The following is a 14169-nucleotide window of genomic DNA, read 5'->3' as shown; positions in this document are numbered from 1 at the left end:
CATTTTGTTCTCTCGGTAGGTGATCATGGAGGAAGCACTTTACTCCCACCGAATGTCACGAACGAGTTTCCAGAATATGGGACCATGGAGGAGAGTGGAGAAGGCCTGAGAGCTTCCCTGGAGTTGGACGCAGAGTCCCCGACATGCTGCCCTCCAGGACAGCAGGAGCCCCAGTTTCCTGCCAGCCACCTCTCTGGACTCCACACAGAACACAGCAACACAGAAGGGTCAAAAGAGGCCAGAGAAGCCCCCTCCCAGAGTCACCTCAAGGACCAAAGTTTACAACCCATTGACTCATTGATTTCAGCTCTGAAAGCCCCCGAAACCAAAATAACATCAGGATCTTTCGAGAGTGCTGAGGTTCCGGACAAAGAGGCCGTGTCTCATGTGTCAGCTCAGCAGGGGGAGAAGGAGCTGGATGCTGCCAGTCAGAAAACACAGGGTGCCAACAAATGGGTCCCCTCCGCCAGCCAAGATAAGCCACCAGAGAGACCTCTGTCAGCTGAAGTCCCAACCGAGGACAATTTTTATTTGAGCATCCAGAAGGATCTGACTGCGCTGCTAACCGGGGAAACCTGGCCCGAGCCCTTCCAGAGAAGCAGTCATGGGAGGAAAGGGGCTCTCCGTGGGCAGGAGCCCGTGTCCACTGCGGACAGCCTCAGCTCTGCAGACAGCGTAGGCTATTTGAGAGAGAGGAGGCCTGATCTGGGGGAAGAGCATCCCAGGCCTGGGGATCAAGGCGGCGCCACAGGACGCCCAGGCAGAAACAAACATGTGGGATTTCAAGGGGTGGAGATATTGTGGACAGGAGGGGAGAAGAGCGGAGCCAGACCTCCTGCCCAGGGGGCACCGGCAGTGGGAAGGGCAGCCTCTTCTCAAAGCCAGGAGCTCTCCAAAGTGCCAAGCCAACGTATTTCCTCGGCTGCTGTATGTCATTCCGTCGCTGGATCTAAGAGTGTTGAAACCTGGAAAGCTTCTGAGAGGCCCGGCACCAACTCGGGGGCATTTTCCCCTATGCCTCTTGTGGAGAGTGGAGAGGATGAAGTCTTCCTGAAGGAAAACCAGGAGCATCTGGAGAAGGAATCTGAGCCACAGCCAGTCAAGGACAGGTGAGCCCCCTGTCCTGTCCCTCTCTCTAGTGCAGATAACAGACAAGTGGTGGTCTGGTAGGAGACCTCAGTTCAGGTTAACTGGGCCCTTTGCCCCGGAGAATGGAAGAGAAGTCATTGCCAGCTAGACATTTTGTAGTTTCCTTCTGAGGTTTCCAGTGTGACCATGCACGAGGGAGATAGAGTTACGGAGACATGGTGAACACTAAATGATGTGAATCCATTTCTGACATTTTATTCTCATTCGGCATATTTGAAGCTTTGTAATACCAAGGGCCTAAGTCCACTCCACAATTGCCTGTCATAACACGACAAGGTTTGCACTCTTGCTCTGCTCCCATGGTCAAGACATCTTAACTCTGGCATGTCTCTGGAGTGTCATAGGAAGCCGGAAGCCCCTTTGTGACCTGCATGCATGTAGGAACACAGAGGGTCTGCCGAAGACTCCTTGTTTTTCTATGTCTAGAAAAGACATCGCAGAGAGTCAGAGACAGAGTCTAACATCCAGTTGCTGTGGGACATTCACATGGGAAGTCCTTTTCACATGTGGTGTGTGTTTGGTTTCATGGTCCTGAGAAGTGTGGTTGGCATCCTACGGCATTCCCGACATTTCTGACAGGCGGCCCAGCTTAAAACCCTGCCGAGATGGACGGCCTCACCCATGCTTGTTGTACACTGTCATTGTCATGTTGAATTTGTACCATCTCTTGTGGCCTTTTGTATGGGAGAACATCTGTGTCAAGTCTAATGGTTTCGGTTTGTGGTTCAGCTTTCTTTTACGGTTAAAAAATCCACTGTGAGTGAGCTTCCTTTACGATGGCTCTCAGGTCCCAGCCCCTCTACCCACTCCCCCCTTCACATACAATCTCGAGACCGCCCCCCCCTCCCCCCAGAGCAGCTTTGATGTGTGGCCCATGGCTCAGTATTAACCTTTCCACTGAGCCATGATCGTTTTGCTGCTGTGAGAATATGAATTCATTTCTCCTCCTCTTTCTTTGGTTCCACAGTGTTTTTTTGTGGGGTGGGGTGGGGGGCTTGTCTACTATGTCCTTGAAACTGTTAGACGCTGGACGTAAAATAATGATCAAAACAGGTGCAGACAGGTCCTCGTGGGCCGCACTGCTGAAGACAAACCACATAAAGGCATTAATCTAAGTGTAGGATCCAGTGTTTCCTGAGGTAAGGAGCAGGTGCACTAGGAAGAACACTCTGAATGGAGAGAAGGGGAGAAATGCATTTCAGTGAGTGGCTTGAGAAAGGACTTTCTGTGGACTTAGTGATTAAACTGGGGCTTGCAGAATGAAGAAGAAGCCCTGATGGTGCTGTCTGGTAAACTGTGGGCTGCTAACCACAAAGTCAGCAGTTCAAACCTACCAGCTGCTCAATGGGAGGAAGGTGAGATTGCCTGTTCCCATACAGAGCTATAGCCTCATCACCCTATGCAGCGGGTGGGAACGTCCCGTCCTCGGGCCATATAAGCCAAACGCAATGCCCTCAAGTCCATGCGGACTGATTAGTGACCCCTTGTGGGTTTCTGAGTCTGTCACTGTTTGTGGGATTAGAAAGTCCAGTCTTTCTCCCACAAAAGCTGCTGGTGGTTTTGATCCACGCAGATCTCAGTCCAACTCGTAACCATACCACCACAGGGCTCCTCTGGGGCCATCTGAGGCCTATGAAAGTATCAGTACCAGCTAACACCACACACCTCACCAGCGAGAAGCCGTTCCAGCCATCATATCAGGGGCGAGTTAATGAGATGTTTCACCAAATGTAGCAGGCTGACTTTTAGGTCGATAATTGTATAGGCCTTTGAATGATGTCATAACTATCCAAATGGTCCTTGGCAGAAGAAAAGGTTCCCCACCGCTGGGATATAGTGTCTATAGGAGTTGACTCCCTGGGAGTGGGTTGAAGAACGAGTAAGGTTCATCAGGCAGGGAGAACATGTTAGGCAGAGGGAATGAACTGTCCAAAGGAGGGCTGCTGGATTCTGGATCAACTGTGCCTTCTTGGAGCGGAGTGAGGGAGACGCCCTTCGGCATGTTTGAAGAGTTGCAGCCCCTGCTGTGGTGGGAACATAAGGAGCTGGGGACCGTGGGGTGGAATGTGTCTGCAGAGGCAGGGAGAAGCAGCATCACAGGAACTTGCTAAACTGGTAAGAATTTTCCGTTTTATTCTAAGTGCAGTTGACCTTGAACAACTAGGGGTGAAGGGAGTGGTGAAGGTTGCTTGCCCTCTTCGCCCCTCCACCACGCCCGCCGCCCCCCTCCAGCCCCGGACCACACAGTCAAAAATCCACATCTATCCTGACTCCCAATAAACTTAAGGGCTGTTGACCAGGAATCTTAAGGAAGACCAAAGAATATTGAAAGTATTCATCTTATGTATGTACGCAAGTCCCTGGGATGGGCCATTGTGCTTGGTAAGTGAAAAAGAGGAAGCCTTCTCAAGGGGAGGGATTGGTACCATGGCTGCAACTGTGGGCTCAAACACAGTAACAACTGTGAGGCTGCTGCAAGCTGGCCCGCTTCATTCTGTTGAACATAAGGTTTCTATGGTCCGAATGGCCTTGGCGGCATCTAACAGCAACAAGCCTTAGCAGTAACAGAGACACACGTTTTGTGTGTCATCTGTTTTATATAGGGATTTTATATAAAATCTGCATTTCCCCCAGGAGAGTAAAAGGATATTTTGCAAAAAGTGCAAGGTTTTTGCTCCTCCTGGTAGGAGGAGTGTCAGCAGCTACGTGGCTTTCCTGTGTTGTTTTTGCAGCCGCCCTGACCCCGGATTCACTTATTTTGAAATGTTGGGCAACCGTAGATGCTGACCTCAATCCCCGGTACAAAGCCAGCAATTTAACTTGCTCGTCTAGTGTCACGACTTTTCTCTGCTCCTGGGGAGCCCTTCCTGTGTCACTAGAGGCACTTGATATGTGTCCCACTGTGCCATTCAAGGTTTATGACACCGCACTAAATGCCATGAAAAATAAGCAGGGACTTTAAGAGAGCCCTTCTCTCTGAAATCCACAATTTACAGGAGAGATGAACTGCTTGCATGGAGATTAGCATTATACAGTAATAATAATAATAATAATAATAATTGACGTATAAGTGGACCTGCACGGTTCAAAGCTTCGTTGTTCAAGATTTCATACTACTGGGTGCATGGTACACCTTCAGTAATTTCCAAACAGTAATGACGTGAATGTTGGCTGTGAATCCTGGTAATAGCTGGGGATATGGGTTACTTATGAGGCAGGCTGTTTGCTGCCTTCTTATTTTCTAGGTATGGAATCTCAGGTTCCGAGAGGGTAGGCTGTCTACTGTGACATGGCTAGCAATTGTCACAGCCAGAGTTCAGGTCCAGATGTTTCCTAATGCCGCATGCCTTGCTCGTTCTTGCCATTGTCCTAGCTGTGACTTGAGCTTTCAATGTTTCTTAGTTATAATGCCCATCGTTAATGTCTGAATAAGATTTTATTTTAATTTTCCAGATTGATGTGCCAGAATCAGTGCCCTTTCCTTACTTCTTACTTCGCAAGTTGTCTCTAGATTTTCCACTCTGTTGGTTACACAGGGGAGCCCTGGTGACCTAGTGGTTACACAGCAGGCTACTAAACATAAGGTCAGCAGTTCAAAACCTCCAGGTGCTTTGCAGGAGAAAAGACGGGACTTTCTAGTACAGTGGCTCTCAACCTGTGGGTCACGACCCCTTTGGGGGTTGAACGACCCTTTCACAGAGGTCGCCTGATTCATAACAGCAAAATTACAGTGATGAAGTAGCAACAAAAATAATTTTATGACTGAGGGGTCACCACAACATGAGGAACTGTATGAAAGGGTCATGTCATTAGGGAGGCTGAGAACCACTGTTCTGGCCCCATAAAGTGTTACAGCCTCAGAAACTCACAGGGGCAGTTCTATCCTATCCTACAGAGCCACTGTGAGTCAGCATTGACTCGATGGCAGTGAAGAATAGAGAAACGTGCCCTGTGCCTGTGTTTTTAGGACTCCCCACTGGGTAAGTTTGAAAGGAAATCTTGATGCAGCGTGACCTCTTGTCAGCAGGGGGCAGTCTTGGATTCTGATACAGTCATTCTCTTCAGGGCAATTGGCTTACCTTAAATCTGAGTCGTAGAACGATGACAGTTCAGTGCATTTTCACTCCGCGGGGCTTACGTTATGTAGATGTTCATTAAGAGTGATGGTAAACCCAAGCAGACCCACTGCCACGGAGCCGATTCTGGCTCACAGCAATCCCACCGGGCACAGTAAAGCTTCTCCCGATAGAGGCGGCTGTGAGGGTCAGCTTCTACAGCAGCACACAGCGAAGAGGGATGGTGCCAGTTGACAGTCTGAGTTTGTGGGCTTTAGTTGGCTAAAATATGAATTTTATATTTTATTCAAATATTCATTAGATGTCTTTACCTACTCAGAAGCCAGTGTGAAACCGTATCACCGTATTTTCACCCCAATAACACTCCGCTTCTACAGTTGTTTACCAACTGGTCCATTTCTGAGGAAGGTGTTTTTGTAAATGTGCTGGGCTTATTATTTTTTATAACAACACGTGGAAAAAACTGGCAAAGCTGTCCATATAAAAATGCCTCCCCAAGGGAGAGAACAGTCGGCAAGCATACATAGAAAGTGCATGTTATTTGAGAGAAAGTATGATAAGTTTTTTATAGGGCAGTGTAGCACTTGACCATATTTCCATTGTCCCCAAATATGTTATTAAGACAGAAGCCTGGTGAATGCAAGTGTTAGTTGTACAGAATGATACCTTTAAAAAATCATTTTATTGGGGGCTCGTACAACTCTTCACAATCCGTACATACGTCATTTGTGTCCAGCACTTTTGTACATTTGTTGCCATCATCATTTTCAAAACACCTGCTTTCTACTTGCGCCCTTGGTATCAGCGCCTCATTTTTTCCCTCCCTCCCCACTCCCCACTCCCCCTGAGCCCTTGATAATTTATGAATTATTATTATTTTAAGAATGATACCTTTTTAAAGAAGATTGATGGGGGAAAAGGAAAAAGAAAAAATAGCCATAAGCACAGGAGAAAGACTGGGCTTTCTACTCCTGTAAAGAGTTACAGTCTTGGAAACTCACAGGGGCAGTTCCCCCCCTGTCCTATAAGGGTCGCTAGGAGTCAGTACTGACTTGACGGCAGGGAGTGAGGGAGTGAACCCTAACCAAAGAGCTTGAGTGAGTTGCTAGGCTTAGGGGACCCTTAGATCAATTGGCATAACAAAGCCCACAGAGACATTGTTCTCAATTCTATCAGTAGGGACTTAAAAATTTGGTCTCTCCTTGTTTGCATCAAAGAATGAAGAACAATCAAAGGCACATGGAAATAAACAGGCTAGTGGATTATCGCACCAACTTCAGCTTCTGTGACCCAGGAGACGAACTAGATGGTGCCCATCTGCCACTGCTCTGTGAGGGATCACATTAGATGGTCTGAGATTGAGTGAGGAAAAAATTTAACATTCGTGAAAGAAACAAAAAAGAGGCTTACTGGTTAAGTAAGCTGGTGGCATCCCTGGGGACTCTGACTTTTGGTCACCTTCCAGGTCTGAAACTGAACTCACAAGCACGCCTCAATTTTCTGCCGTACAATAGACAGGTCTGTAAGGTGAATGGTCACATGAAGGGCGCATGCCCCTTAGACGAGTCCACCATTTAGATCCATTGGCTAAGGACAGTGTTCTGAAGACATTACGACTTAGGGAAGGAAGAGGGATGGACATGGAAAGACCAAGGAGGACATGAGACCGATGCTGTCACATGGTGGGGGTTGCACTCAGTGACATAAAGCATAACGTGTGTGACTTGCTGAAAGGAACACAGCTTTTCTCTGTACGCTTTCACCTAACTCACAATGAACATTAAAAACAAATCTGAACACCAACACCCCAGATGCTCTCATACTGGCATTAGTAACTCTTGTTTCTTTGCAGGATCCCCTGGCAGGAGGAGCACGGCGGGGCAGGGGAAGAGGATGCCCTGGGGTCCGGGTATGCGGAGGACTCCACTGACGTGTACAGCTCCCAGTTTGAAACCATCTTGGACAACACGTCCTTGTACTACAGTGCCGAGTCCCTGGAGACCCTGTACTCCGAGCCTGAGAGCTATTTCAGCTTCGACCTGCCCCTGACACCCATGATACAGCAGCGCATTCCAGAAGGCGGTCCGTGTTTGGAGAGGACATCAGGGGCGGGACAGCACGATATCCTGAGTGTCTCGGCAGATGGCGGCATAGTGATGGGCTATTCTAGCGGGATCGCCAACGGGCTGAATGACGCCGGTTACGCCATCTATACCCAAGGCAGCCCGGAGGTGGCTTTCTGGGCAAGGTACTCGCCCCCTTCTCGTTCATTTCACGCTGTTTGCTTTTGCATTTCTCGTTGGGGAATCTGTGCACGGAATATATGTTAAAGGCATTTTGGCTGGTGTATACGGGTGCAAGTAAATGAGTAAGAAAAAAGAGTAACTTGAATTGTGGAAGGAGGCAGGGTAAACGTCCGAGGTTGTTGGCGGACTTGGCAGGCTTGCGTTAGTCTATTTGGTGTGACTTCCTGGATCACCATACACACGGAACACCTATTTGTGGGTTATGAGCCCGGTTGAGCGCTGACAAATCTTCTCTGATGGAGGTTTTCATTATAGAACATAATATATTTTGTTGTGTGGAGGATACACTCAGAAAAAATCATACACCCATTCAACAGTTTCTGCAGGTACCTTTGACAGACATTGATTAGATTCTTCTCATCATTTCTCAGTTATTTCTTTCCTCGGTAACAGAAATTTGCTCTCTCCCAGGGCTTCTTTCTAATCTTCCAAGTAGAGTTGATGTCCTCCCTTTGATCCCATGTAGATTTTTTTTTTAAAGCATAATGCTCAAGCTAGACATTTTAAACTAAGTAAGCTAAACTAGTGTTTGGTTTTAAGAAGACTTCAGGGGATTGGGAGGTTTTTTGGGAGATTTTTTTTTTTTTGCATTCAAATATAGATTTGACTTTAATTCAAATACAAAACATTTTTATGTATGGGCATATTATTTTTATATTTATTAATTAGCTAAAATAAAACGTGGGCCATCCATTTTCCTAGTGATAGATACTACACATATTTTAGATGTGCTGATCTATTTATGAATGAGACATTTTTAACAAAGATTCTCTTAGGGCAGTCGTTTCACCCAACCTCATGGATCCAGAAGTCTTGAGTCTCTGAGAATTGCAAATTGTGTTCATTATTTCCCCTTTGATCAGAATCGGTCCATGGAATCAGTGATCACCATGTTCAGTGATGATGAATGGACAACATCCAGTCCTTCTGGTTTCATGGCAAAAGAGACAGTTGTCCTTGGAGGCCAGGAGGTGCACGTTGCACATCTTCCTCTTGTTCACCACGCTCTGTCTTCCCCAGCTGTCCTAGGCGAATGGAGAACAGCAGCTGTGTGTTGGATAAGTGCTTGTAAGCTTGGAAGACCCCAGACACTTATTAATTGAACTAGGAAATCGAACAGAGGCACTATACATGCTACCTGGGACGTCCTATGAAACCTTGACCCTAAGCCTTTAGACCGAGGAGCCGAATCCCACGAGGTTTTCGGTTGTTCCGCTGATGTAGTTTTGACGATGGTGGCGTGTGCTGGGAACAGGACATTGGAAACCTCGCTTTAGTTCTTGCACTAATGTCGGTTGATGACTTGGAGTATCTTACCATATATACTCGAGTATAAGCCAAGTTTATTTCCGGCGCCTTGGTTGATATTCGGGTTGGCTCATACTCGAGTATATACGGTATTTGATTAGGTGACCAAAACTTAAACCAAGCCCACTGACACTGACTTGATTTTGACCCATAGAGACTCGATACAGGGTTTCCAAGGCTTTGTCAATCTGTCAGGGAGCAGACAGGCTCAGTTTTATTTTGAAGAATTGCTGGTGGATTTGAACCGCCTTGCTTTTCTGATAGTGTCATGGGGCTCCCTTCTTGGCCACTAGGGTAGACCCCAAACTCCAAACTCACTGCCACGGAGTTGATTCTGACTCACAGTGACCCTAGAGGTCAGGGTGGAAATGCCCCTTTGGGTTTCCGAGACTGTAACTCTTTATGAGAGTAGAAAGCTGCTGCTTTCTCCCGAGGAGCGGCTGCTGGTTTCGAACTGCAGACCTTGCAGTGAGGGTGTCAGATTACATGGTCACCAAAGGCACTTCTAGCCCTTCACTCTGTAACGTCCTATTCTGTTCTGTGAGGATATCTTCCTGTTTCTGAAGTTGTGGCTTAAGGATCTGATTATACCAATGCTTAAATAGGTTGGTACTTTAGCCAGAGGTATAAAATTGCTCTGTTTCTAATTTAGGATTTAAATCTTCCTGGGAGATAAATTGGCAAATTATACTGGTTACTTATGCCAGACCTGTTATTTAGAGATTTCCTGTCTGCTTATGACTTAGCCAGCATTTCTTTTTGTTTGCCATCCTTTAGGTCAGGTACGATCCACCCTTTGCATCTCCATCAGTGGGTAAAGAGTGCGAAATATAAAAATTAAGTGTATTTAATTTTGATCTCTTTTTCTTGATTTAAAGAAGATGTATGTGTTAAATGTGGTTACATTATTTTGAAATTTTATATGAACAAAATCCACACTTTTTTCTTCTTTCAAGTCAGTGTGCACATCCCAGGCAGGCTCCAGTGAACATTTCTTTAGCAATGCCTTTTGTGTTACAGGGTTAGAGTGCATTGGATGAGCAAGTTCAGCACTGGCAGGGTAGACTGTGCTCCTGATGCATTTCAGACTGTGGACCTCGGCACCTTACTGCGTCACGGGAAGAATGCAAGTCTCGAAAGCAGAAGGCTTTGGGCAGCCCACTTACTCTCTCTGAAACCCAGTTTATTTGCAAAATGGAGTTAATGATATTTTAGTGCCCGGAGCGCCCATGAGACTTCAAACGTCCATCTAGATGAAAGCACGTCGCGCGGCAGCTGGTACAAAGTAGGGCTCTGGGTCAGTGTTTGACTCTCAGTGGATACACCGAGAAGGCCCCAGTGTCACTGTGAGAGGAAGGTGCCACCTTGGTTTTTGTGTCCTCTCTGACAACTGTACATTGATATAAAATGCTACAGAACATTTTATAATAAGTTATGCAGTTAACTCCATTGAAATTCCAACTCAATTTTCTGGCATGATTGGAAAGTGTTTATATTCTCGTTGTCCTCAATTCAGTACTGACTCCCAGTGACCCGCTAGGACAGAGTAGAACTGCTCTTTGGGGTTTTTGAGCCTTTAAATCTCTATAGGGATAGACTGCCCCATCTTTCTCCCGAGAAGCAGTTGGTGGGTTCGAACAACTGACCCTGTGCTTGGTAGCTCAATGTTTAATCCGCTATGCCACCAGAGCTGAAAATGATTGACGTGCTGAGGTGTCTTGGGCTAAGCTGCTTTGCTGCAGAAGCTACAGGGAGAGGATGTGAACACAGAGGAGCTTCCAAGAGTCAGATCAGGAAGGAACTCAGTGCAGGAAGGAGTATATCGTTTATGTATTGGTTTGTGTGCTTAGGATAGGAAGTCATCATTTGAGCCAATGTGGGTACCTGCCATCAGTATATTTACAAACAAAAGCCCAAAGCCAAGCCAGTTGACTTTGAGTCAATTCTATGTCAAGGGAACCCCCCCGTGAGTTAGAGAACTGTGTTTTCCGTGATGGTGACTTTCCGGAAGTGGATGCCCAGGATATCCTTCTGAGGTGCTTTTGGGTGGAGTCAACTACCAACCTGTTGGTCAGTAGCTGGATGCTCAACCACCCACAGGTCCCATGTCATCCATGAGGTTAGAGTTAGGTGTGGTTAGAGAGAGTCTTAGAGTGGATGATGGTATTTTAACTTCACAGAGAAACATCAAGCTATCTTGAGATCAAGTTTCAGTTGCATCATTTGCATCATCAAACCACGAGATCTTTCGTACTGATACAAGGCCAAATTCTAGTGTGTCTGCAAGGTCCCTTAGAGGTGAGGTAGGCTGATTGTGCATCCAGCTCTGGAATTCTTCCTCCATGATTCCCCACTGGGGGTCATTCACCCCTTCCTGGAGCTGTGCTCACTTGGACTGAACAGCTTGGTGGCCTGCCCTTTTAGGCGTGAGTTGGCATGAAAGCATCATAAGCACTGAGGGCTGATGAAAGTTTTGTTTTCTGATATACGTCTGTATTCTGGATGAGACTTAAATGATCTTAAGAAATGTTAAGGAGACATAAGAACCTTAATATTTTCCCTGACCCATTTTCCTTCTGATGAGGTGCTTCAGAGAAGTGACAGCATGGGAGAGTTGTGTTAGAATAGTGCATAGGTTGGGGCACCTGGACCATGGGCCACGTTAGGTCTGAGGGATCACCAGCTAGCATCACACACCTCCCTACAGAGAAGCCATCATATTGGGGTGAGTTAATTCAAGCTTGACCAAATATCTCACTGCCATAGAGTCAATTCTGAGTCATAGTGACCGTCTAGGGCCGGATACCACTGCCCTGTGAGTGTCCGAGACTGTAACTGTTTGCGGGAGTAGAAAGCCTTGTCTTTCTCCCGAGGAGCAAGCTGCTGACCTCACGGTTAGCAGGTCAGTGCTTAACCTCTGTGCCACCAGGGTTTCACTGGCCAAATGTAGCAGGCTAGTTTTTAGGTTGATCATTTTGTATGACCCACAGGTGGTGTTATTTATAACTATCCAAATGGCCCTTGGCAGACAAAAAGGTTCCCCACCCCTGGAAGAGTGAGTTGAAGAGTCATGACACTGGGGAGCTTGGTGGAGGCCTTAGCTAACCTTGCTTCATACCGAGGAGCCTAAGCCCCAGCCTGGTGGGAGCACAGTACTTAAAACCAGGTGGCTGTCTAGTGCCCACCCCTGTTCCAAGACTAGGTGATTCAGGTGGCCTGACTCCTGCTATCTTGTTGTTCCAGGCTGCCAGACCCCCTTCTTTTGATCTCCTTTCTCTTGCGCCGTGTGTCTGTACAGACAAAAGTCTTGCACAGTTGTTCTGTTTTCAAGAAACGGAGCTCTAAATGTAGAGCTGACTATTGTTTTGTGGGCATCCCATCGGAGAAGAACATTTACCAAATCATTATTAAGCCTCTGCCCATACATTTTTAAAGTAATCAATAAGGAGGCTTTTTATTCCTTCTGCATTAAAACATCTCTCCAGAGAGGTAGAGAAGGAGATGGGGTATGGAGCCTTTTAAGGAAATCCAGACCAGAGTGCTGACTGCACAGCAGTCAACGCGCTTAGTGGCTCTTGACCCAGCCCTTGGGGTCACAGTAATAGAAGGAAGGGAACAAGGTGAGATTTTTCAAACTTTTTGAGAATATGCTGTGATATTGAGACTCTTTTCAAAAGAAAAGTGAGAAAACACATGTCTGTGCTTCGAGTTCCATTGCTCCCTTGTGCCCTCCATGGTCTGGCTATTGAAGGGTGAGGATGGGCCAAGGGAGAGGGGATGGCACGATGGATTCGCTGTCTCCTGATCATGCTTATTTGATGGCTGCCAGAAAATATTTGTAAGATAGCTTTATCTAGTTGCTAAACATGATCTTATACCATGTGCATCCCCTTGAACTCACTGCTATAGAGGTGATTCCTGACTCTATCAAGCAGGGTAGAATAGAACTGCCCCCAGGATTTTCCTGAGACTGTAACATTTTACAGGAGAAGAAAGCCTCATCTTTTTCCCATGGAGCGACTGGTGGTTTTGAACTGGGGCCTTTTTGGTTAGCAGCCCAACTTGTAACCACTGTGCCACCAGGAGCCTTCCTTTGCACCCCCATAGGTTTTGTTTATTTAGTAAGTACATGATGCTTCATTCTCATAACAAGCTAGGTGCAAAGCATTTGTTTCTAAGATTCTCCATTGCCAGATAGCGAACCTGAGACACAGAGAGGTTGTTAAGATGCTAAGTGGGAGACCCAGGATTTGAATTCAGGCAGTGAGGTTGTTAAGATGCTAAGTGGGAGACCCAGGATTTGAATTCAGGCAGTCAGGCTCAGGAGCCCACCCTCTAACTGTTCCTTGATGATGTGGACCACTAAACAACCTGTGTAAGTACTTATGGTAGATCCTAGAGCAGAGCCGAATATTTTATTTTGCATCTCAAAACAAAGACACTCGCTTTCTGGTAGCTTATGTATATTTCAGGTACTCTTTGAGTCTAAAAAGGTGTCTTTACTTTGTCATGAAAATGACTTCTGTGGCAGTATTGGGACATGGTTTCTCTTAGATGTGGGGTGGCATTGTACTTTGTTTCTATTTTGTTGCTTCTTTCAAGAAGGTAGAAGTGGTTGGGACAGATGATTCGGACAGATGTCATAACACTTTAGCAAAACCCGGTTCCCTCTGTCAGGAGCACCTCCTGGCCCTGAGTTTATCTGTGCTATGGCAGCCGGAGGGAGATTCCTCTGCTCTGTGACTTCCCCAAGTAAGTCAAAAGATAAAGACATTTCAAACATATCATCTTTGAGTATCTTTCTATTTTAGAGTATTTGTCCTCACTATCTGTCTCTCAAGACAGAGCGTCTTTATGCTGAACAGATCACTCCCTGCAAACTGGGGGGCGGGGGGAGGCGGGGCGGGAGAAACAAGCCTGGGGAAAGCCTTTGAATAGAGGTGGAGGCAATAGTTAATTCCCGCAGGTGCTCTGACAGATCCGAACACTAAACCTTAACCAGGGAGGGAGCCGCATGTCGGCCAGGAAAGAACTCGCCGCGTGAATGTAACACAATATTTTAATGAAGAGCCGCGAGCAGCATCTCCCTTTGTGGTCCCCGACATAGCACTCAGGCTGACAGGGGGTCAGTGGTGCTGTGTAAAGTCCAGTCACATGGCTCCAAAATTAGAAAGGATAATTAGAGACTTACAGTTATACATGTTCCAATGGGTTCCTTTGTGTCTGGGTGCTTCTCCCTCGCGGGCCTGTCAGCTGATGACCACGACTCCACTCAGTAAGTTCTGACCTGTCGCTTCTAGAGTCTAAATGTTGTCATTGTGGCCACTAAC

The 14169-nt window shown here is 46.7% G+C and overlaps 1 protein-coding gene across 1 annotated transcript in view; it reads left to right on the top strand.

Annotated features, from left to right (window-relative positions):
- PSD3 (pleckstrin and Sec7 domain containing 3) overlaps positions 1-14169 on the top strand; it is a 331314-nt gene that overhangs the window by 14861 nt on the left and 302284 nt on the right. Inside the window, exons 2-3 of the mRNA XM_045286849.1 lie at positions 20-1109; positions 7078-7473. Of these exons, the coding sequence (XP_045142784.1) occupies positions 20-1109; positions 7078-7473 (1486 nt within the window). The remainder of the gene's footprint in view (positions 1-19; positions 1110-7077; positions 7474-14169) is intronic.

The sequence above is a fragment of the Echinops telfairi genome, unplaced genomic scaffold, assembly GCF_000313985.2.
Source record: "Echinops telfairi isolate 266 unplaced genomic scaffold, ASM31398v2 ScPeMD7_9;HRSCAF=40, whole genome shotgun sequence".
Lineage (NCBI taxonomy): Eukaryota > Metazoa > Chordata > Mammalia > Afrosoricida > Tenrecidae > Echinops > Echinops telfairi.
The sequence above is the reverse complement of the archived record's forward strand: the minus strand, read 5'-3'. Positions and strand labels throughout refer to the sequence as shown.